This window comes from Sorex fumeus, unplaced genomic scaffold, assembly GCF_029834395.1.
Source record: "Sorex fumeus unplaced genomic scaffold, SorFum_2.1 ptg000072l, whole genome shotgun sequence".
In the NCBI taxonomy this organism is placed as follows: Eukaryota; Metazoa; Chordata; class Mammalia; order Eulipotyphla; family Soricidae; genus Sorex; species Sorex fumeus.
Genome location: NW_026606129.1, coordinates 21,642,866 through 21,667,232, shown reverse-complemented (window position 1 = coordinate 21,667,232; position 24,367 = coordinate 21,642,866). Strand labels below are relative to the sequence as shown.

General features: G+C 36.9%; 1 protein-coding gene across 1 annotated transcript in view; it reads right to left on the bottom strand.

The window, feature by feature from the left end:
• Positions 1 to 24,367, bottom strand: part of KCNH8 (potassium voltage-gated channel subfamily H member 8) — a 388,965-nt gene that overhangs the window by 16,772 nt on the left and 347,826 nt on the right. Inside the window, exons 12-15 of the mRNA XM_056129473.1 lie at positions 15,300 to 15,338; positions 10,803 to 11,161; positions 7,591 to 7,697; positions 5,139 to 5,215 (exon numbers count right to left, since the gene is read on the bottom strand). Of these exons, the coding sequence (XP_055985448.1) occupies positions 5,139 to 5,215; positions 7,591 to 7,697; positions 10,803 to 11,161; positions 15,300 to 15,338 (582 nt within the window). The remainder of the gene's footprint in view (positions 1 to 5,138; positions 5,216 to 7,590; positions 7,698 to 10,802; positions 11,162 to 15,299; positions 15,339 to 24,367) is intronic.

The window sequence follows — 24,367 nt, the reverse complement described above, 5'->3', positions numbered from 1 at the left end:
CGCGTACAACATCTTATTATGACATCTTATTATCTCATTCCTACTTTGGACAAACTGGCAGGCTACCGAATGTAATCTGCCCACATGGCAGAGTCTGGCAAACTCCCCGTGGCGTACCCAATATGCCAAATACCAGTAACAGTGATGGGTTTCATTCTCCTAAAGAGCCTTGAATATAGCACTTTCTTTAAAATCTCAGGGCTAGAATGAAGGAGACGTTACTGGGGACTCCTCGAGGCAATCGACGAATAGATTTATAGTCAAGTTAAAAATAACAGAACAGAGCTTCCAGAAATCAAGTGGATTCTGATTTTCTGTTGGAAAGTAAACACACAGTTCTATTTATATTTTGATATTTGAGAATTGACCGGGGATTCCAATAATAATTCCATGAGGGATCTGGGAATGATTACACTGGATAAGAACTGAATGTTAAAAGTAGGTAAAGGGATATTCTTGATAATCTTTCAATATCAATATTGCAAACCACAATGCATGAAAGGAGAGAGAAAGAGAGAGAAACTGTAGACAGAGAGAAAGAGAGCAAGAGACAGAGAGAGACAGAGACAAAGAGAGAGACAGAGAAGAAAAGCGCCTGCCATAGAGGCAGGTTGGAGGTGGAAGGTGGGGGGTGGTGGGAGGGAACCTGGGGACACTGTTGATAGGAAATGTACGCTGGTGGATGATGGGTGTTGGAAAATTGTATGACTGAAACTTAATCATTAATATCTTTATAAGGTTTTATTCACAATGATTCAATTAAAAAAAAGTAAAAATATTAAAAAAATTCTATGAGGGAAAGTGAGCATTTGACTCCTTACTACTGATTTTTATCATGAAGTGAACATGAATTCACTACATGAACTTGTTGAATTCAAAGAGTTAATTTTATGGGCTGGAGCGATAGCACATCAGGTAGGGCGTTTTCCTTGGACGTGGCTGACCCAGTAGACCCGGGTTCAATTCCTCCACCCCTCTTGGAGAGTCCGGCAAGCTAGTGAGAGAATCTCACCCACACAGCAAACCTGGAAAGCTACCTGTGACATATTTGATATGCCAAACACAGTAACAAGAAGTCTCACAATAGAGATGTTACTGGGCCTGCTCAAGCAAATCTATGAACAACGCGAGAACAGTGCTGCAGAACAGTGCTACAGTGCAATTTTATTGAAGGAGTCTAAGTATTTGTGTCTCTCCAACATTTCTTTTTCTCTACTAGAGAGTTTTAGCCCTCACGTGTGCCATGACTGAGCACAAGGGTTACCTTGATGGACTTTGGAGTCAGTCTCTCGAGGTCTGCCACACTTCAGAAATGAGAAACACCCTAACCCCTATGAAACCTTTTGGGAAATAGATTATTTGATTTACACAGACTCTGGTCCCCTCACTGATGTTTTGTTGTTATTTTTTTTAATATTAAAAAATTGTTGTTGTTATTTTTATCTAAGTTCCTTAGGATGGAACTCTTTCTTTGCCTGCTGTAAAGCCATGGCAGGGTTTTAAAAGGGTTCTAATCTTAGCAGTTGTCATATATCCTTTAAACTCTCTTCACTGTTCTGGAAATATAGGTTGTTTCCAATTTATTAGTTTTCTGGTTTTTCCCTGTATTTAACCAGCTGATTACAAAAATTGAAACATCAATGAAGAGTTTCTTTATATCTATTTTTTTGGACTAGGTCTTCCAAGCAGTACTCATGAGGTCTGGGGGCTCCTTCTGGCTATCCTCTGGAAACCTAGCTGGAACTCAGAGTGCTCCAAGATGGAGTGCTGCTGGAGATGACCTAGACCACCATACGCGCTCAGGGACCTTCTGGTCTGTGCTTGGTGATGCTTAGAGGAACATATGATGCTGGGATTTGAATTGGAGATAGGCCGTGCCATGCAAACCCTAACCTCTAGGTTCTTTCTCTTTGTGAAAATATCAGTGTGGGGTTTCTTCATTGCTCTCTGAAACTATAAGCAGTACTCTGGTTGTCTCCTTATGGCTCACAGAGACTGTATATTACCCTTTTGTCTTAGAGATTTTATAAAATAGACCCCACATTTATCATCAATTCTTCTCTTGCAAACTACTAACTCAAAATATAAAACAAAGAATAGGAAAAGATGATCTGAAATGTAGATAACAGGTGGTAATAGGTAAAATAAAAACATTAATTTAGACTTTTTCCCTCCCTCCCTCCCTTCCTCCCTCCATCCCTCCCTCCCTCCCTCCCTCCCTCCCTTCCTTGTATCCTTTTGGGCCACATTTAGCTGTGCTCAGTGCTTTTTCCTGGACTGGCTCTGAAGAACATATTAGGTGACAGGGACAAACCAGGTCACCATAATTCAAGGAAAGTAGGTGCTCTATCCTCTGTTCTATTTCTTTTGCTTGTTATAACTTAAGCAAGAGTAGGTAGATTTTTTGCTTAAGTTGAAACCATGAAGAAATGAGATATTTTCCTATAAGGAAAAAACATTCTTCAGGGAAGAATATTTTATCTTGCTTTTTAATTTTACTATATGTAAAGATAAAAAAGAATCATAGGGGGTTTTTCATTATACTTTGTTTTTCATTAAAATAACTACATATTTTAATATACCACCTATTCTCGTAGTGTGAAAGGCAAATAACATCATGTAGATTTGTAGCTGTGACTTGGAAAATAATACCTATATTCTCAAAACTGAAGATATAAATACATTTATTTTACAGAACAAGCACCAAGTCTAGAATTTGAGTTTGGTCAGTGAGTGATCTGAAATATTCTCTCTTAATTGGGGAAGGGTTGGGCCACATCTGGGAATGTTCATGGCTCACTTATGGTGGCTCTTTGTTCAGAGATCTCTCTGTCAGGGATCAGGAGACCATATAGGGAGCTAGGAATTAAGCCCTGGTCAGCTGTGTGCAAGGCAAAATTATTCACCATATCATCTTTCTGGTACCTGATCTTTAAATATAAAGAAAAAATATTATCCTTATTTTTAACCAAGGATAATATTTGAAAGTAAATGGTTTAATATAAGATTACTGTCCAGTTGTCCAACAAGATGCTCAGTTTATTTTTGGTGTGTAGATTTTTAAATGGATTTTTATTAGGCTAATCTCTAGTTCTTGTAATTTTAGGACTCTCAGTCCAGCTAGCTTCTCTGCTCTCTGCTCACTTTCCTTACATCTTGTGAGCAATGATCTCATTTTCAGAGAGTGTATGTGTACCAGGAGAGAGAGAAGTAGAACCCAAACACTAAGTTGTAGAAATATAGATTTAAGAAAAGACTTTGGAACTTGTAACAAACTACCTGATTTTCCATTATTAAAGACAAGTAGGAAGTAATTATGAAAACATGAATTTTTTAAAGTATCAGTAAAATTATTTATATATTTTTGCCAGGATTTCTTCAAATCTAGTGCTAGAAATGAATTCGATTATACAATATGTGCCTGCCCAATTATCTTTGCTTTAAACTTCCTCGGAAGGTCACCAAAGATAGGTCTATTCTTGAAGACTGTCTTAAGAATATTCTAAAACTAATTAGTCTTCATAATTGAAGCACGAAATAAGTTACAAAAATCACACACTGGTGAGATAGTATAGGGAGTCAGAAACTTTTTTGCAGGTGGCCTGACTCTGCTTCATACCTAGCATCATATATGATCTCCCAAGCACTGTTAGTAGTGATTCCTGAGCACAGTGGGGTATGCCACCCAAACTAAACCAAAACAAAACAAAAATAGTTGCTCTATCGCTCTCTAGAGTCTAGCAATGACCTAGAATAAAGTTTCTAAAATCATTGAATTGCATACCTAAACAGACACATTTTATGAAATGTAATATACACCTAAGAAAACCTATTAAAAGTTGTGACCATTTGACATGGACATATTAGAAGAAGATCCAAAGAAACAAAGTGCTCAACATTTTAGTATCTGTGCTGCCAAAGTAAGCACAAGTGTTCAAAATTATACAGGAAATATGTATCACAGAAAGAAGCAACGTTTCTGGCTATCTGGCTACCCTAACTGATTAATTTCAACTGGTCTACACTAATAATGATTCTGCTTTAACTCCCTAAAATTTAAAATGACTAAAAATGAAAAAGCACCAATTAAATGCAGTATCAATATATTTATGACACTAGTTACAATAGCACAGTGGGTAGGGCGTTTGCCTTGCATGCGGCCGACCCAGGCAACCTGGGTTTGATTCCTTTGCCCTCTTGGAGAGTCTGGCAAGCCACTGAGAGTATCCTGCCCACACGGCAGAGCCTGGCAAGCTACCTGTGGTGTATTCGATATGCTAAAAAACAGTAACAACAAGTCTCACAATGGAGACGTTACTGGCCCCTCTGGAGGAAATCAGTGAACAACAACGGGAGGACAGTACTGCAGTTATAATTCTCTCCCTTCCTTCCTTCCTTCCTTCCTTCCTTCCTTCCTTCCTTCCTTCCTTCCTTCCTTCCTTCCTTCCTTCCTCTCCCTTTCTTCTCTCTCCCTTTCTCTCTCTTTCTTTCTTTCTTTCTTTCTTTCTTTCTTTCTTTCTTTCTTTCTTTCTTTCTCTTTATTTTGTTCGTTCTTTCATTCTTTCTTACTCTCTTTTTCTTTCTTTCTTTTTCTTGGACCTCCCAAGTGGTATGAGGGGATCCAGTACCACTTACTGAAATATTTGTCCAACTGAGTTGTTCGGTCAATGATAGGGCTTGAGAATGCTGGCTCTTCAGGTTTTGTAATGTCAAGGAACACAAGGGCCACCCAGCAGTCCTAGGAGGCCACCACGGCCACCCCTAGTAATGCTTAGGAAGACATGTGGTGCATGGGATAGAACTCAAGGTAGTCTCATGCATCCTTTAACCATTGTGCTATCTTCTGGTCTCAATAATCATTTACTTGGTGCTTTTCTATGCTAAATTATTTACTTTATCATATAATTTCACAATGGTCCATGAGGTAGAAATAATCAGTATCTCCTTCTAGAGCTTGAGAAAGGATTAAGTGGCAATAAAAGGTCATACATGACACTGACCAGGAATTCAACCTTGCTGGTCTCACCCCTTAGAGCATATTTGCTGTTACTATAATTACATTGTTTTTTCCAGTAATTAGGATTTGTATCACTTCTTACCACTCTAGAAATGACTAAAGAAAGAAAAAGTCATTGTACCTCACTGTTGAGTTTGTTAATCTGTTGCTTGGTTTCCTCTGCTTTGATAAATAGAACAGCAGTTCCAATCTCTGGGTCTGAAAAGTAACACATGGACAGATAATGAGTTCTTTAAGAATCACTCTCACACGTGAAGCTAGGATCAACTAGAGTAATGGCAAAGCCCATGCTTCTACTTTGAAACTTTTCTAACACTTGTGTATTTTAGGCTCAGAATCCCTGAAATTGGACAAATTTTGAGTGTTCTTCTGGATGAGGCCTGACATATTCTTTCTTTGCAGCTAGGAAAGCATCATAGTGGTGACTGTGATCACAGTGATAAGATGTGCCCACGGAAAATTCTCCCTTCTCCCACACATAATCGCTATCATGCGCACAATGACGGCACATTTTCTCTTTGACCATTCTCTAAAAATATATCATAGCTAGTGCCCAAACCATAGAAAAGTGATGTTCTTTTCCTTTGCTCTTTAATTTCCACATATTGATTCTTGTACCCATGAGAGCATTTCCTTCCCACCTCTGTTTCAGTTGCTAATATTCACTGCAGGGTGTTGTGTTGCTCTAAATGGTAATTTCTCCCATTTTCTGGTTCTCTCGTCTTTACTTTTTCACTATGCTACTCTTCCAAATACATTTATTTCTGACAGGGACAAAAAGAACAGGTGACTCATTGATAATTGGAGTGGAAAGGCTTTACTTTTACTTATGTATTTATATATAACTATATATTTTATGTTATGAACATCTTTTTATCTTAATTCTGGTCAATTACATATGGGAAGTTTATTTACGGGAGAGAAAGTCACTCCAAGCAACCTAAAGAAGCAGAGTAACAAAGTTTATTTTACAGAATATTTTTTCAAGGCAAATCCAATCATTCCATAAGCAAGCAGAGATTTTATACAAAAGGATACTCATCCTTTAGGAGACAATAATGAACAGACAAAATATAATTGATTTTTATGGAGCCTAGCAGGAAAAAGACATCTGAAAAAATATGTAGGAGGTTTTGATTTTATTCTAAGGATGAATACTTTAGGGTTTTATGCATAGGAGTAGAATCATAATAGTATTTTCCCTTTGTCCTTTTTAAAAGTAGTAGTATATTTCTATTTTTGAAAAATTCACCTTGTGTGCGTGAGAACAGTGTGAGGCCAAAGAAGAGATTTTGTTAGAAATGCATGCAAGATATGAATGTGATGAAGAACGACCATATCAGTAAAGATAAGTAGCCTTAGAACTGAGTGATATTTAGGAATAGAGTCAAGGAAGAGCACTGCATGAATAGAAGATACAGGAATAGACATAGGAACAGGGAGAAGCATAGTGGTTAATCATTTTAAAAATTGGTGGATGGCTTGGTGAGGTTCTATGCATTATCTCCAGACTCAGGAGAACCAACAAAGAAAAATTCACATGGAATCTGAACCACCATCAGGTTCCATGTGAACTGTACCTGCTTGGCTATAGTTGACATTTTTGTGTCCCCAGTGGAATAAGATCAGTAATTCAATTGAATTAAGGAATCAGGATTGATGTTTGATACCTACATTCCTCTCTCTCCAGATTCCTTCACATTGTTCCCACCAACAATTCTCAGGAACTCCCTTCTATTTAGTCACATGAAGATAATTGCTGGAGATAGGATTGTGAAGTGAGATGGAATACTGGTAACATACTGAATGGAGATGCACTCTTCACAACCTCTCCTTTAAAAGTCTCTCCCCCCTCGCCCTTACTCTCACCGTTGGAGAAACTCACAGCAGGAAACAATCTCAGAGCTGAGTAGGAAGGGTATGAGGAAGTTGTAAAATTGTTGACTTATAGAAAATCTATTGGTTTGTTGACAAGTATTTGGACTGAAAATGCCTATTTAAACATGTATTCATTAGTTTGCTCTTTTCTAGCTACATGTATATTTTCCCATACAATTTCCTTGTCATTTTTGATGTTCATTATATTGACATGACTTTTCACGAGCAATGAACTCACATTTGTTCACCTTCACAAGAGATAAGTGCTGTGTACAAGCTCATCATGACCAACACTCATATCCTTCTGAAGTTGTCTGACATTGCAAATTAATCTTTGACCAAATAAATTAGCAAAATATTTCCTGTTGAGAACAACTAAATTCTAGAGAACACTTCCTTCAGATAAAGGTTTTATAAATTAGTCTGAGGTTATAGTAGGGAACATGGTTATCCAGTAAGGAATAGTGGAAGTTTTATTCTCCCCAAACGCCATTTATCTGTGTTGGTAAATGGCAGGGTGTCAGCTGGAACAGAGGAACAACTACAAATGATATAGTAATGTAGAGACACTAAGGACTTGTGGCATTGATAAAGTCATACTGCATAAAAATATTCTGAGAAATGAAAAGTCATAAAAATACCTATGATACATGATACTAACAGTTTAAAAGAAATATGACTCATAGAAAGTTTACCTCCGAGAGGAGGAGAAATTCTGGGCTCCGGCTTGATTCGTTCTGAACCAAAGTCAAAAGTCTGACTTTCTTCACTGCTGTTCCCATCTTCAATTCCATCAACAATCCTTTTTAAAATAAAGGAGACTAGTTAGTTGTATATTTAAATTTATGGTGTATCTAGAAGACCTCCAGAACCAGCCACCACCATGCTTAGACTACTCTCCGCACACATGAAGGTACCGGCAGAGGAACAAAGGCATGCGGGTCCTGGGACTGAGATCTCCCAGCCTACTCGGATCCGGGCTGAGCATCCTCCACCCAGATCCTGCAAATTCCAGTAGGCGGGGGTCACACCCACCAACTCTCCCCCTGGTGCTGTGTAATCCCATCAATGGCCAAGACTCAGAGACTATAAAATCCAGCTCCCGGAAGACATTTTATTATCTCATTCCTACTTTGGAAAAACTGGCAGCCTATGGAATGTAACCTGCCCACACGGCAGAGTCTGGCAAACTCCCCGTGGCGTACCCAATATGCCATATACCAGTAACAATGATGGGTCTCATTCTCCTACCCCTGAAAGAGCCTTGACTATGGCACTTTTTAAAAAAATCTCAGGGCTAGGATGAAGGAGACATTACTGGGGCCTGCTTGAGGTAATCGACAATTAACAGGATGGTCATGATCGTGATCGTGATGGTGTATCTAGAAGACTGAAAAACATTGTCCTAAGATTTAAGTAGTCCGGGCAGTGCTATCTAATATACTAGTTATTTTTCTTAAATAGAATTTCTTTTTAAGAAACTATGGTTTTTGGATCACATATAGTGGTGCTCATGGTTTATTCCAGACTTTGTGCTCAGGGAGCACTTCTGATCGGGCACCACACCACAAGTAGTGCAAAGTATCAAACTAGGGTTGGTTTAATCCCTACACTGCTTCTTGAGCTCCAAGCAATCATTTGTTCTTTACATGACTATTGAGTATCAGCAATGTGGTGTGTCACTAACATCAGCATTGTGGTTAGTGCAAATCGAGATGAATTATAAGTATAAAATACAAATGGATTTTAAAGGTTTCAGTAAAAATATATTTTATTACTGGTTTCTTATTTATGTTTAAAATAACAAGATTTGAAGAAAATCAATAAAATTAATTATGTTACTAAAATTAAGTTTATGTTTTACTTTTTTAAAATGTAGATACTAGGTAAATTAAAATTACATGTATAGCTGCTCACAATTTAGCTGATATTTCCATTGAGAACCATGCTTAGAATCTGTTCTCAGATTCAAAACCTTACACTATTCAATTTATTTCATGAAATTTATTAAATCACTCCAGAGTTAAAATGGTTTCACCTAATGACTATATTATAACAGAAAATAACTTTAATGACAACTTTACTCTTAATTTTTAAGAAAACTCTGAACTGGCAGATGAAGAATCATGTTTTAAATTACAATTAGAACTATAGCTAGTTTTTTTGTATATAAGATATAACTTACGCATTATATTTAAAAAATACATATCTGTTGTAGAAACTGTACATGGAAAGGTAAAACAGTCTGAAAACAAGCCACCTGAAATCTACAATTGCTAAAAATTTTTAATATATATGCTCAAGACTTTTTTTAAAACGTTGTAAAATAAAAATATTTTTATGTGCACAGCATAAATTCTACAGAAAATTTTCTTTTCCATCTATCATACATTTTCCAATTATTTTATTTAAGTAGAACATTAGGAAGAATTAAATGTTTTTAAATTTCTCTAAATTAATTCTTAAACATGAATGCTCACCTATTTTGCTAAAAATAACTTAGTATTTTCTTAATGTTATCTCTAAATGATATATTGTGTTTTTTTCACCGTCACTGTCACTGTCCTCCTGTTGTTCATCGATTTGCTCGAGCGGGCCCAGTAATGTCTCCATTGGAGACTTTGTTGTTACTGTGTTTGGCTTATCGAATACATCACAGGTAGCTTGCCAGGCTCTGCCGTGCGGGTGAGATACTCTCAGTAGCTTGCTGGGCTCTCCGAGAGGGGCAGAGGAATCGAACTCGCGTCGGCCATATGGCTGCGTGCAAGGCAAATGCCCTACCGCTGTGCTATCGCTCCAGCCCATTGTGTTTTTTAAATAACTAAATATAGATTATATTCAGAACCTGATCCTTGCAATTTTGAAAATACTTAACTTTCAAGTTTTATCTGCTACAATTTATAGTAGAGAGTTTTAACTGCTTTAATGAATTCCTGAGAAGACTGAATGCCTAGTGAATATGAAATGACCTAACAGAGGACATGAAAAAGGAGCATTTAGTAAGTTACCCCCATGCCTCTGTCACCTTGATTATTCAACTGTTAAGCACCTAGCCTCTCCTATATTTTCTAGGTCAAGATTTTTACCCTCTTAAAACCTTTAGTTGATCCTTAAGTGAGTTTTTAAGAATGAAAAATTATGATAGCACCATTTCACCTATTGAAAACACTAGAAATAAAACCAAGTTTCACTCATGCAGCACAATGAAGCAAACAGCATAGAAAATGAAAATCAAGACTTCATTTGCCTTATAATTTTAATCATTGTTCCATGAAATATATGGCAAAATCAAATGTTAAGAGGCTAACCGGTAGATTTTGTTGCATCCGCTTTATTTTCACTTAAAACTATGCATTTACAATGTATAAATATACTGCAGCACGCTGTACTCCCATTGTTCATCGATTTGCTCCAGTGCGCACCAGTAACATCTCCATTGTGAGACTTGTTACTGTTTTTGGCATATCAAATATGCCATTGGGGAGCTTGCCAGGCTCTGCCCTGTGGACAGTATATTCTCAGTAGCTTGCCAGGCTCTTTGAGAGGGGTGGAAGAATTGAACCTGGGTTGGTCATGAGCAAGGCAAACGCTCCACCCGCTGTGATATCACTCCAGCCCGTATAATATACATTTGTATGAATTGGAAGAGATAAATGGATGAAGAGAGCCAAGAGGGAATTCTGAGCACGTAATGAACCTTTTTAAGATAATGACTAAAACTCATTTCCTACCATCCACACATCTACAGGGCTAAAAGTTATAAAAAAAATCGGAAAACTGAAAAATACAGACTAAGAAACTACAGTTCAAAAGCTCATAAAGGTCAAAGAACTTATTAACCAGGCATGAATATCAATAAAAGGCAACCACTTTCACTTGGGAAGAATTATACATTAGGTATCCTTACCTTGGACTGAGGTCTGGGGGCCCAGCACTATTCAAAGTTGAAAGCTGCAATTTCAAGTTCTTCTCTTTCCTTTTCCCATGATTAGGAGGATCAACTTCTTGTTTGGTTTTAGGGGAATTTGAACTGGAGACTCTGATAGGTGAATGAAATGGCACTGTTCCTGAGGCTAGTTGTTTCAGACTTAACCCTAGATAGCTTTTATTACTGCCAGCCTTCTTAGTGCGTGAAAAAGAGGATCCCCTGGTGTAGATGGGAGAGAGAGAGGCTGTTTCTTCTTCTTCCCCCTCCTCCTCTTCTTCCTCATCTTCCACGATGGATGGGAGTCTCTTCTTGATGCTGCCATTTCCCTTTGGCTCTGACTAAATCAGTAGATAACACAGATTAGTATGCATTGAAAAATTAAAAACAAAAGTCAACTCAAAATGCTAAAAGAGTATACCATTAATGATGGAGATCCCATCTGCTCAAGACAGACCCTTTAGAGACTTACTTCTATTATTTATTCAGGTGCTAAGACTCCTCACTTTGATGTTCTCTGTGTTTACCCTTTCCATTTTTCTAGTATTCTCCTGTCAAACCTTCCTTTGGTCTTTTAATCTCTCTTCATGGGGAACAGTGTGAAAGGTACATTTATCAGCTTTGCCTTTAGATTTCATCAGCCTGTCATTTGTAATAGTATATGATGGTGCGCTCTTAGGAATACAGACACCTTGATTTTAATGGAAGGTCATGGGCTTTTAAAGTTTAAGGAGTTCAGTGGTATCTTATATGGAGACCCAAGAGCAAAATTATATTAGCCTTGAGAATAAAATCCTTTCCTATTTTAGATCATGCACATAAAAAAATATCACAAGTATCCTCAGCTACAACCACTGCTTCCTGCTCAAATTGTTCTCCCAAGAAGTTAGGCTAACAAATATGGAAAACAATTTATGTATTCCCCAGGAAGAATCTTGAAACAAGAAGAAGTTCCTGCCCAAACAAGGCAAATAGTTGCCTTGATGAGTTGCCAAAATAAGTCATAGGACCAATGTATTTTTGATTGGGTTCTTCAACCACATAGGCTAAGTTGAAGCAACAATGGGGTGGGAAAGAACAATTTTTTTGGTGTGGAGGTGGAGGGACTGCTGGTGGTGGTCAGGCTTAATCATGGCTCTGCACTCAAGGATCACTCCTGATGGTGCTCAGGGAACATACATGGTCTTGGGGATAAAACCTGGGTCAAGTGCATGTAAGGCAAGTACATTTACCCACTATACTATCTCATTGGCCCGTAGAAAGAATAATTTAATTGATGATAGAGAGACAGTTCAAAGAGGAAAGGAAAAACTAAGCAAATAGCCTCAACAGTAGCTAATCAGATTAGTCTATTTCTTGTTCTGCTCCAGACAAGGGAGTTTTGCCCCAAAATATCAGTTTATTTTCTGAAAAAACAACAATGTACACCTGTTTGTCAGTAGTTTCTTTTTCTTTTTTTAAAATTTTTATTAGTGAAAACACCATGAGGGACAGTTGTAGACTTACAATTTTTTTTGCTTGGGTTTCAATTATACAATGTTCATGTACCCATCCCTCCACCAGTGATCAGTAGTTTCTAATAAAATAATGTAGCAAATGAAAAAAAAACCTAATAATTTATTTAAATGTCATACACTATTTTGGCTAAAACTTCATTTTAATACACTATTGGCATATTGACATACATAGATTTTATTTAAGTAAATATGACCCCCAAAATGAACATGAACTTGATTGTAAGAATCTTTTCAGTTTAGCCATAACTGTTAAGTGAAATGGCCAATTTACCCATGAAATTCAAGTTGTTGGTATTTTTGTTTTGTTTTTTAATATTAATAGCTCAACATTTCTTGAAAAATGATAGTATTGGCTCATCTTTCTAATTATATATAACTTTAAAAAACAAAATCTTAGTTATTTAGTGAAACAATCATGATTTTCCTTATATTTGCTTTACATATTTAAAAATTATGTGCTTTGAATAAAAGTTGGGCCCATGTGGAATCGAAGTGGAACATTTGTATATTAGCACAGTAGAACAGAAGAATTAGCTCACCAGCTAAAGACTCAACAGGGCAAATTTATCAAAGAAATGAAAAACAGTGAGTGTGTTCTCTAATTGGACTTCTGTTTATATTTACACTGACAATTCAATCATTCCTTTGTTTCAAGGAGGCTCCATTAGCTCTAATACAATTCTCTTGGTAATAACTTCTGTCTAGTAATACTTTTGTAACTAATGATACAAAGATCTCACTCCTACAAATATGTTAAAACTTCATGCTTTGAGTTGGACATGGATATTTGATGCCTTGGATAATTTGATCAGATACTGACTCCTTTGAGTAACACAGTTAACATTACGTATAGCAAGAGTGAATTATCCAACATACCACATTTGGATACAGGACTGAACCTCTTAGATTATTAAATATCTTGACCCACAATAGCCTCTGTACAAGTGTGTTAGTTACTTTCTTCAGGTCATCTAATATGAAATGGCTGTTTCTCTAGTGTAGGTAGATTCACCTATGGTAGGTGGATTCATTGTCATATAATTCAACTACAGATTCTTTGTTTGATCCGTCCCTTCATTCTCTTCCTGACAAATGCTTCTATGAGGGAAATGTGATTTTCACAGAGTCAAAGGAATCTCTTATTTAATTCATGACATTTTGCTGGATCGTCATTCAAACTCAAACAATGAGATTCAGTCAGATCTGGTTTTACGAGGGAAGCTGATTCAACTTGAATACAAGGGTTTTCAGTTATCAGATCAGAGAAAACATATTAACCTATAACCTTGACCAAGTGGAAACTGTCTTTACAATCTTGATTTCCTTACTTATAAAATGGGAAACTAAGAAAATTAAATATTGGAAAATAGTACTTTAGTATTTAGAAATGTGCATAGAAAGTGCTTAATAAGTGCTTGACTTTGTATGATGATGATGATGATGATGATGAATAAAGGAGCATATTGACCTCACTTAGTTGCTACAGAGTACTGATGGTCTCTGTATATGCAATACTATACTTTTCTTAGTTAAAAGAACTTTAAGCAATGGACCCTATTCAAAGATCACCTTTTCCAGCTTCTTTTACCAGTTGGTTTTGGTCATGAGGCTAACTTTTAAGCTGATAGCAATGAGCAGACAGATCATAAGAGAGCTTTAGGAAGTTTCCTATAAAGAACCCTCTGCTCTTTCACATTTCTTGCCGTGTGAAATATGGATAAAAAAGATGAATCTTCAGCAGTCCACTAAAGAGAATGAGATCTTGATGACTGAGAGAATTCATTTTGAGGATGGTAAGAAAGAAAGCAAGTTCGGAATCCTAGTGACACACAGTGACACACATATCACCCAGTTCTGGAGCTGATATAAGATAAACCAACATCAATATTTGAATATTAAGTTGTTCTGGTTGCTTTAATATAGCCAATAAGCCTTTCTCCAAATCATACTAGAATGGTGTTTTTGTTGTTGTTGTTGTTTTTGTTTTAAAGTTAGGGATGTTGTATTCTTGGTTAGGATGTTCTCTTTCAAAGCACTATGAAAGAATAAGAATTGAAATAGGAAAAATCCAAAAGAAGGTCAAATTTCTTTTCACGAGAAAGCAAATACAAGAAATGCCTGGGAAAGGGGGCACAATAAGGAAAGGTTGCTGTTGAAAAACTCAATGATAATTTTGCTTGATCTTGAGAGCAGAATTTTGTCAAGGTAAGAGAGAAAAAAAGACTAGTTCCAGAGAAAAACTGGTTTGAAAGCTACAGGCAATTTTAAGAACTTAAAAAAAGTCTCTCAATGGTATTGAAAATAGATATAGGTGCTTCACTACCAATTAATCTTCAGAAAATGATGAGTGTCTCTGTAATGTGTTTCATAATTTAATTTATTTGCATGTCTCTGTGTGCATGCACATAAAATTTGTATTGGGTTCTGCTTTAAGGAGAGAATAGAGCAAGAAAAGACACTTTTTATAAGGCTCTGTCACAGAATGATTAGTAATTAAATATATTTAACAAAAATGATAACTCGCTTTTGGGAAACTTATATTTGACATTGGAGGGTACTTAAATATTGGTGCTGTCTTAAGAACTCAAGTGAAACTACTTCCAGAATGGCTCTGAAAAATATATTTTGTATTATGGATAGTCATGTTATAGCATCAACTGAATTCTTACCAAAAAATTTGACTGTTTCAAATACAAAGTACTTCTAAGCTCAGTACCACAGGACATTACTGCTTTTGGCATGTCTTGGTGACAAACTTTATAGCAATAACACTAGAACTTGAGTGACATGAATTTCAATATTCCTGTATTTGCAAGTTCAAAAAAGTTAGTTTCCATTTTCCTATGGAAGCATATTAAAAATATCAAGAAGTAAATACATAAAATCTTTCAGAAGGAGAAAGATTTATTGGAAGTCCTACAGATTTTAGCTAACTATTTTTGCTGTTTGGTAAAAGCCATACCTGTGAGACTGTAGTTTTGTTCGATAATCTTGATATCACCTGAAAGAACAAACAAACAGAAGTTGTAACAATCATTTGCACCTTCCCTAGTGATTTGAGATTTGGGAACTGTAGTTCAAAGTGTTGAGGGTGGGGATTATAGATTCAGTGGAGCCCAGAGCAGAGAAAATATCTCCTGAAAGATTCTGAGAATAACTCTCACACTGTAACCTATAGGACAACTACTGACCAAAAAAAAAATAGAAAGAGAATTAGAATTTGAAATTAATACAGCACACTGCTCCCTGTCAATAATAATGAAAATAATGTGCTTATTGGTTATATTTTTGTATCTTGGTACTTCATTCCCCTTTTGCTTTCCATCTTCTTTATTCTTCTTTGTGTGCTAGATTGTTTCATTTTCATGATTTCCCCCTTCCCCCTGTGACTATGAGAGAACAGAACCCAATAGATTTTCTTATTTAATCCTTTTTTAAAAAAAATGTCTATACCTCTCCTGTTTACTTGAATATGAGGGTGATGCCTTCTTTCTGGCCCGTTAATTTGATTCAGATGATGCTCCTTGTGGACTAGGATTAAGTGACTAAGAGATATTATTTTCCTATTGACTGAATTTAAGTGGCCATATATTATTAAAAAAAGAAAGTAGTCCACCAAATTATGACATGCCAGCAATTTTAGGCAGATGGTAATCTTTGTTGCTATATATAGTAAAAAAATCTGTGTCAGAGAATCACTTAGGCTTGGATCTCAGGACACTTTTGTTGTTGTTGTTGTTGAAATTTTTTAAATTTAATTTAAATAAATCACTGTAAGATACACAAAGTTGTTTATGATTGGTTTCAGTCATACAATGTTCAGGACACATCTTTTATAAAATCAAAGTATATAATATTATAGAGGAGAGCATTAAAAATGTACACTTTCTATGATAAGTTTTGGAAATCATGACATATTTTAGAAACACACACCTCATATCAGCCACAATGTTTTATGTTCAAGCATATTTCACTTTAAAGTGGTAATAGAAACTATAAATTAACATAATTATATTTACATTAAAAAATCCCATATACTTGAAAATGATCTGCCTAGTAAATGAGACATATTTGGTAATTCTCTTAAACCTCTCACTTTTTTTCCCTAAATGATTAGGGAAATAGTTCTGTTATTATTTATACAAATGCCAGCATCATTATTGCTGTGCAAATATATGTTTCATCAATGTTTAATTTGATCAAAGCAGTCAGCCCATGCTACATCTGTTTAGTTGCCTAAATATGCATTACTCAGAAGTGCAATAGACATAAGTTTTGTAATAATTTCCTAGATGGTGACAAATAAAACAGCTGAATAATTAAAAATGTGAAAAATAAAACAAAATTATGATGTTGTTGATACTATGGTAGACAAAGCTATTTTTAAAAGTTTTAATCACAGTTTAAATGAGAGAAAAAATATCCTAGTGGTACTCAGGGGTGAACAGGTCCAAGTCAGATACCCTCAGTGGTGTCAAAAGAAACTGCCCTTAGAGCTCAGATAGAGAAGGGAGCACCAAGTGAAGGGTGTTGGGAGGATCCTCCCAGGATGGGAGAAAGTAGACTATAGACCAAACACGATTGCCACCCATTGCCTCTTTTGCAAACCACAACACCCAATAGGAGAGAGAGAACAAAAGGGAATGCCCTGCCACAGAGGCAGAGTGGGATGGGGGAAGTGGGGGGTGGGAGGGATACTGGGATCCGTGGTGGTGGAAAATGGGCACTGGTGGAGGGATGGGTATCTGATCATTGTATAATTGAAACCCAAGCACAAAAATTTGTAAGTCTACAACTGTACCTCATGGTGTCTCACTAATAAAAATAAAAATAAAAGAAAAGAAACTGCCCTTAGTATCTTGTGGATTGGTTATAACTCTAGAATTCTTGGTTTACTACTAGTATAGGTTCTGTCAAGTTGTTGAATCCCTTGGATGTTTGCTATGGTATTTCTCAAAGTATCTGCACATAAAAGACTTGAAGTGATCCTAAAGACTTCTTTCTGTGATTTACGATTGCTTGCATACATAGCAAATATAAAGTATTTTAAGATGTATTTCTTTAAAAAACTGACTCTAGAGTGCTAACTCAGTGTTCTTTCTCTTGGTACTAGGTGGGGTTGAGGTATCCTGATCAGTTGAAATGTTTGATTTTAGATAAGATTTTAAGATTGTTATAAATAAGTACTCTAAATTTCAAGACATTAGGTTAGTCAAGTATTTCTTTGATCATTTTATGTCTGGAAATCTGATGAATTCTAGGTATTATCATACTCTTCTCAGAAAATATGGGATACAAGCTTAAAAATGTTTCTTATTCCCATTTTCTTATTTCAGAAATTAGAAGATTCAGGGCTTTGACAAGTTTGAGGAAGGCAGTCATCCAATTTTCAAAAATGAAATTCCATACCTAGAAAAACATGCATTACTGTTGGCAATCTCTAGCAGATATTTTCTGTCCATTATTATTAATTTAATTGAGTGATGACCGTTTATAAGCCTGGATATGTTATAAGGATAGAGTGCTACCTACCCCACCAGTGTGACTATATTCTTCCACCACAACCCACTGGATCTGTCTCACCCTTTTAATTCCCCTCTCCCCCTTGTTAATCTTTATTTATTTTAGTTCTGTGGCCAGAGTCCAAGGGTTTGTTTGGTTTGATTTAGTCTGTTTCCTTGCTTAGCTTTTTTATATAACACATGTAAATGAGAATTCTTAGTTTTTGTCTTTTTTCCTTTTATCTCTCTTTTTCGAATGTGAGGATTTCAGGATCCAGACAGTGCCAATGCATTTTTCTTGGCACTGAGGTAAAAATAAAGGAAGAAAGAAACAAAAGAAGACAGGAAAAAAGAAGGAAAAAAGAAAGTAGTAAGGAAGAAGAAGGAAGGGAGATGCTTTAAAGTAGCCATATGCTCTGAAGAAGCTGGAGACAGTACATGGGTTAAAGACTTCCCTTATCCTGTGAACCCCGATTCGAATTCTGTCACAGTGTATGATTCCCAGAATACTGCCAGGGGTCACTCCTGACCAAAACCAGGAACAGCCCCTGAATATGTTTGGGCAGGCCCCAGAACTCATAATCCTACCCACTTCCCTTCCAAAAGAGTCAAGAGTTAGAAGATCTAGAACGGGAATTTAGGTTTCTGGCCAGAAAATATTATCTCCACTGTAACAGCATCAAGAGCAACAGAAAACCAAGCCTGTCCCATCACAAACCTATCTGTTCACATCATTCACACATACCTTTGATGATGCCAGGTATAAGTATGAGTGCTCTGGTCGGAGGTGAACTCATGCCCCTGAGGATACAGGTTTAGATGCCAGTTCTAGGTCTGGACTCACACATATATTTTTTAATTGAATTTTTAATTTGATTTTTTTTTTGCTTTTTTGGGTCACACCTGACGATGCATAGGAGTTACTCCTGGCTCTTCACTCAGGAATTACTCCTGGCAGTGCTCAGGGGACCATATGCGGTATGGGGAATTGAACCTGGGTCAGCTGCATGCAAGGCAAATGCCCTACCCTCTGTACTATCGCTTAGCCCCTAACATATTTTTAAAGATGAGAGAGAGAGAGACAGAGAGAGAGACAGAGAGAGAGACAGAGAGACAGAGATAGAGACAGAGAGAGACAGAGATAGAGACAGAGACAGAGAGAGGGCGGGAGGGAGGGAGAGGGAAGGGGGATTTGGGTTGTATGTAGAAGTGTCTGGAGAACGATGTGATGTTGAGGATCAAACTTGAGGCTCCCACATGCAAAACTTGTGCTGCAGCCCTTTGTGTCACATCCCAAACCTCTCCCATATTCTTGAACATGAACTATATAAGCCACAGCTTCACACACAAAACTTAAGGGTGCTCCCTCCCATGGTTTCTCCTAGGTGTTGTCCTCTAGGGATGAATAGGTGGAATTCTTAGCAGGTGCACAGCAGAAGAAGGGGAGATGTCCCCGCTAATGAATGTCCTATGAACGATGAACTGTCACCTCCCACTCACATCCACATGTCCTAAGGATGAGGGAGAGGAGGCAGGAATGTTTTGCTACTGAGGCCAGGCAGATGCTATTGCACTTTCACTTCACTTTGGCCTTAAGTGCCTGAAAGAATCAAACCCCTCAACTAGCGCTGGACACAAGTCTCTGGTCTTATAAAATGCAGGCAGTTCTTGCTGGTGTGAGGTGATACCTCCTCCTCCTCCTCCTCCTTCTTCTTTTTTGATATGGCTGATAATAAGTTATAATGGGAATATCTTCAAGTTCCTATTGACCATCTATGTGTCTTCCTTGGTGAAATTATGTCCAGAATCTTTTCACATTTTTGGGGATGCTTTTATCATCATTATTCAGTTTTGTGAATGCTTCACATGTCTTTGGATATTAGTCTCTTTTGTTGTAAGTGTAGTATGTGAAGAATTTGTCCCATGCAATAGGATACATACTTTTTTCCACTGAGCAAAAGATTTTTAGTGGTTGTAATCTCATGTTTATTTTTGCTTTGGTTTCTAATGAATAGACATATTTTTAAAGGCTAAAATAATGAAGATGGGGGAAAAGACAAGTAAATCAGACATAAGAGAAGAAACAGAAATCATAGCAACAACATCTTAAAAAGGATAAAGAATGTCATGGGATAGCCCACAGACCAGTGAACCCTGTTCTCAGTCTTTTAGGATGGGAAAAGGTACATGGTGAGTAGAAGACTGGAAGACAAGTATGGCACAAGGTTAATATGGATGGCGGTAACCAACACTCACAGCCCTAAATTGTAAAGAAACACATCCTTAGCTATGGTTAACTGGTTTAAAAAGTAGCCAAATTGGCCAGGTTCAATCCTATATGGTCCCCCAAGACGCATCTGGAGTGATCTACAGGTACACAGCCAGGAGTAAGTCCTGAGGGACACCAAGTATAGTTCAAAATAACAAACACTGAAGAAATGTATCAAAATAGATTTTCTTCTCATTTTTCCCCTGAACCAGTAACATAGATAACCTATCACCCCGTGAGTCCAGTAAAAAACACTGGGGGAGGATTCTTAACTTGGAAAATTACTGCTCATTGGTGTGGAGAATCAGGTGGATAAATGGTCTCTTAGTACTCATATTATCTGTAACAAAAAAGAAATTCAGAGGCATAAGCCTTTTCTTTTTTCAAATGTGAATAGTTCTCAAAATTTTACTATTGAATTTGAATTGCAAATGGAAATAAAACTTACTAAATTCTATAGCAATTTAGGGTTGAAAATACAATTTATCTTTAATGTCTGTTATACTGGAGTCATTTCTATAAAAGCTTTCATAGGTTTATATTCGGCTTTGGCCACCAAACTCATTTTTCCTTTCTGTTCTTAAATCTTTTAGTAGTAACTTAACCTTTTATTTCAATTTTAATGACTTTTTTAGTTGGGAAAGGAGTGCTTTCATTTCTTTTTATGTATTTATCCTGCCCATTACAATGCCTCTGAACTATGAGAGATGGTATTATCTAGAATGAGATGATTTGGGACCTAGTTTTTTTAAGGATGTTAAAGTGCCATTAAAATTTTTAAAAAAATTAGGGGCTGGAGCAATAGCACAGTGGGTAGGGCGTTTGCCTTGCACCGGCCAACCCGGGTCCAATTCCCAGCATCCCATATGGTCCCCTGAGCACCACTAGGGGGTAATTCCTGAGTACAGAGTCAGGAGTAACCCCTGTGCATTGCCAAGTGTGACCCAAAAAGCAAAATAAATAAATAAAAGGTAAAGGCCCTCCCGTTGTTCATCGATTTGCTTGAGCAGACCCAGTAATGTCTCCATTGGAGATTTTGTTGTTACTGTGTTTGGCATATTGGATACATCATGGGTAGCTTGCCAGGCTCTGCCGTGCGGGCGAGATACTCTCGGTAGCTTGCCGGGCTCTCCGAGAGGGGCAGAGGAATCGAACTCGGGTCGGCCATGTTGGCTGCGTGCAAGGCAGACGCCCTACTGCTGTGCTATCGCTCCAGCCCTAAATAAATAAAATTTTAAAAAATTATTAGGGCAACACTGTTTACAAAGCTACTCATCACGGAGTTTCTGGCATACAGCTGTCCTATATCAGTCTCTCTGCCAGTGTCAACTTCTCTCCCCTGATGTCCCCAGGTTCCCTTCCATTCCCCAGACTGCCTCCTTGACAGACAAATTTCTAAGTAGGACAATTGTAGTTTGAGTCTCTACAGTTTGTTGGCTCTGTAGTTTAGAGATATCTACCACATCTCTACACCATCAATGTACCTGAGTGACCTTTGCACTGCCCTTGTTATTCCTTCCTTCCTTCCTTCCTTCCTTCCTTCCTTCCTTCCTTCCTTCCTTCCTTCCTTCCTTCCTTCCTGCCTTCCTGCCTTCCTTCCTTCCTTCCTTCCTTCCTTCCTTCCTTCCTTCCTTCCTTCCTTTCTCTTTCTTTCCTTCATTCCTCCATCCCTCCCTCCTTCTCTCCTCTTCTTTCTTTCTTTCTTTCTTTCTTTCTTTCTTTCTTTCTTTCTTTCTTTTTCTTTCTTCTCTTCCTACCTTCCTTGTTTCTATAATCTAGGGTCTGGGGTAATATAGGTATCCCTATTTGATAATTGTATTCCTTTGTCTGTTATTCTATATTCTATATTCTTGGGATAGAAACATGAGGCTATCTGGTATTTTCCTTTCTGGCTTACTTCACTTAACATGATATATTTCAGTAGCAGTGAATTTCATCATTTCATCATTCCTTGCAGCTGCACCGCATTCATATTGTGATTATGAAATAATGTATATGTGTGTATATATACATACATTGCATTTATGTATATATACATTCATAAATGTATATACTCATATACAATTATCCATTGTGTGTATGATGTAATGTATGTATAATGTATATATAATGTGTATATATATATCTAAATACATATGATGAAGGTGTATACCCCAACTACTTCATAATCCACTCACTTTTGTTGGAAACCTAGCATTATTTCATATCCTAGTGACTGTGCTAAGTGCTGTAATGAATAATGGTGTGCAAATGTCCCTCTGAATGAATGTTTTTGTGTCCTTGACCTTGTTTTAAAAAACTCAGGCCCATACACAAGCTCTTTTAAATAGGCTAAACCACCCAAAGGCTGGCTATAATGAAGCAGGAGGGCAGGATATCTGAATGGAATTCACAATATGGACTAGGAATCTTAAACTATAACCTATTGATTAGTAATCTGAGGAAGGGATAAAATGGATTTCTATTATTTACTTGGTTCATAGGTCCGAATTCCAAGTATGCATCTGAAAATGTTCTAATTCACCAGATCTTTGGGGAGAGGGTGGATGGACTGGGGCTGACACATCTGTATGGGTCAGGGGATCTCAGACACTTTGGTAGTGGTGAGGTGAGGTAGTTATGTACACCAGAATTAGAAGTGTCAACACCTGTGTAAACAGATTACCTTAACTATAACAATTTTTAAGAAATTCTCTCATAACTAAAGACTAATAGTACTGTAGTACTGTCCTCCCATTGTTCATTGATTTGTTCGAGCGGGCACCAGTAACATCTCACAACAAATTATGAGACTTGTTGTTACTGTTTTTGGCATACTGAATATGCACAGGTAGCTTGCCAGGCTTTAACTAAAGACTAATATAAAACTTTAATGTGCTGTGGTATGAAAATATTTCTGCAGCTGATAACTGGGAAACAAGGTGTGAATTACATGGCTATTCTTCCTGGCAGATTCATGATATTCTCTGCTTTGTTAATATAGTCGTATTGATTAAGTCACAAAGCAGATTGAAAGAGCATGTGAATTTCATGCTCGTTCATAAAAAGGCTTATCAAATAATTTATCTCTTCATTGGACAGCAGCATTACCATAATTGGTGGACTATTTAGGATAAAGAGAAATTGAATAAAGGACATTCACAAATAACCCTGTGACTTGCATTGGCAAAATGCTCACTGTTATACAAACATAAGTAACATAAATCATTTAATAGAGGCAAGCAACAAATCAATCTTATTTTCATTTCTATTCATTTTCTTTCTCTTACAGACATAAGGTGAGAGGTCAATAAGTAATGATGATACCAATTATAGGTGACTGATGAGAAGAGAAATTGTAATTTCGAGAGAAAGGATCAGTCCGACAGGGGACATTAATACTTTACTAAATAAGTCTGAGAGTCATCACCAGCTAGTGTAAGGATGAAACTATTGAGGCTGCTCTGAAACCCTCAGTGGCATACAATGTGTTTACCTCTTTTTATGTAACTGAAACAATAATAATATTTTAATTAAAAAATTCCTAAATATTTTGACACTTCCCAATTTCACTGCAAGCCTTGAGGTAAAAACAAACTAAGATGGAGAGGAGAATTCTCTTGCTCCAGGCAAACACTACATCTTCTTATACAGCCAGTACAAATCAAGTAATGATGTTCTAAGTTTAGTTTTTACTGTCTGAGAAGCTGGGAATCAGAGTTTTGAGTCATGAATGCATCACAGAACATTTCACTGACATGTACTATGAAAAAGTTTTGTCATGGGGAATGTGGTCAATGTAGGAGGTACTATAACTTAGTAATATGAGCAGGAATTTTCCTAGTACTTTCACTTGTTAGCCATGGAATTGTTGGAAGAATAATAATTGGGATGGAATGCTGAGAAAGCATATAATGTGCTGGATTTCAAAGACTTACTAGAAGTGTTTTATGTTTCATTCATGTGCAATTTGATGAGCGTCAAGCAGTTGTTATCTAATGGTAATTCATGGACACAAGTCTTTCTCTTCTATACGTCTGGCATTATGTGGTCTCAGAATTTTCCTGGCATCAAAAGTTTGGGAGAAAGAGTACTGGCAAGCACATTGCATATGGGATCAGCTGACCTGAGAGTGACACATCACTTCTACTTACAGTAGTTCTCCCGGACTACTGTAATGGTCATTGTGAATTAAAAGTCTCTGAGATTTCATTTCTTTTGTTCCAAAGTTTTAACAGTATTTTGAGTTTCTTAAATTATATATAATGATAATTATATAAG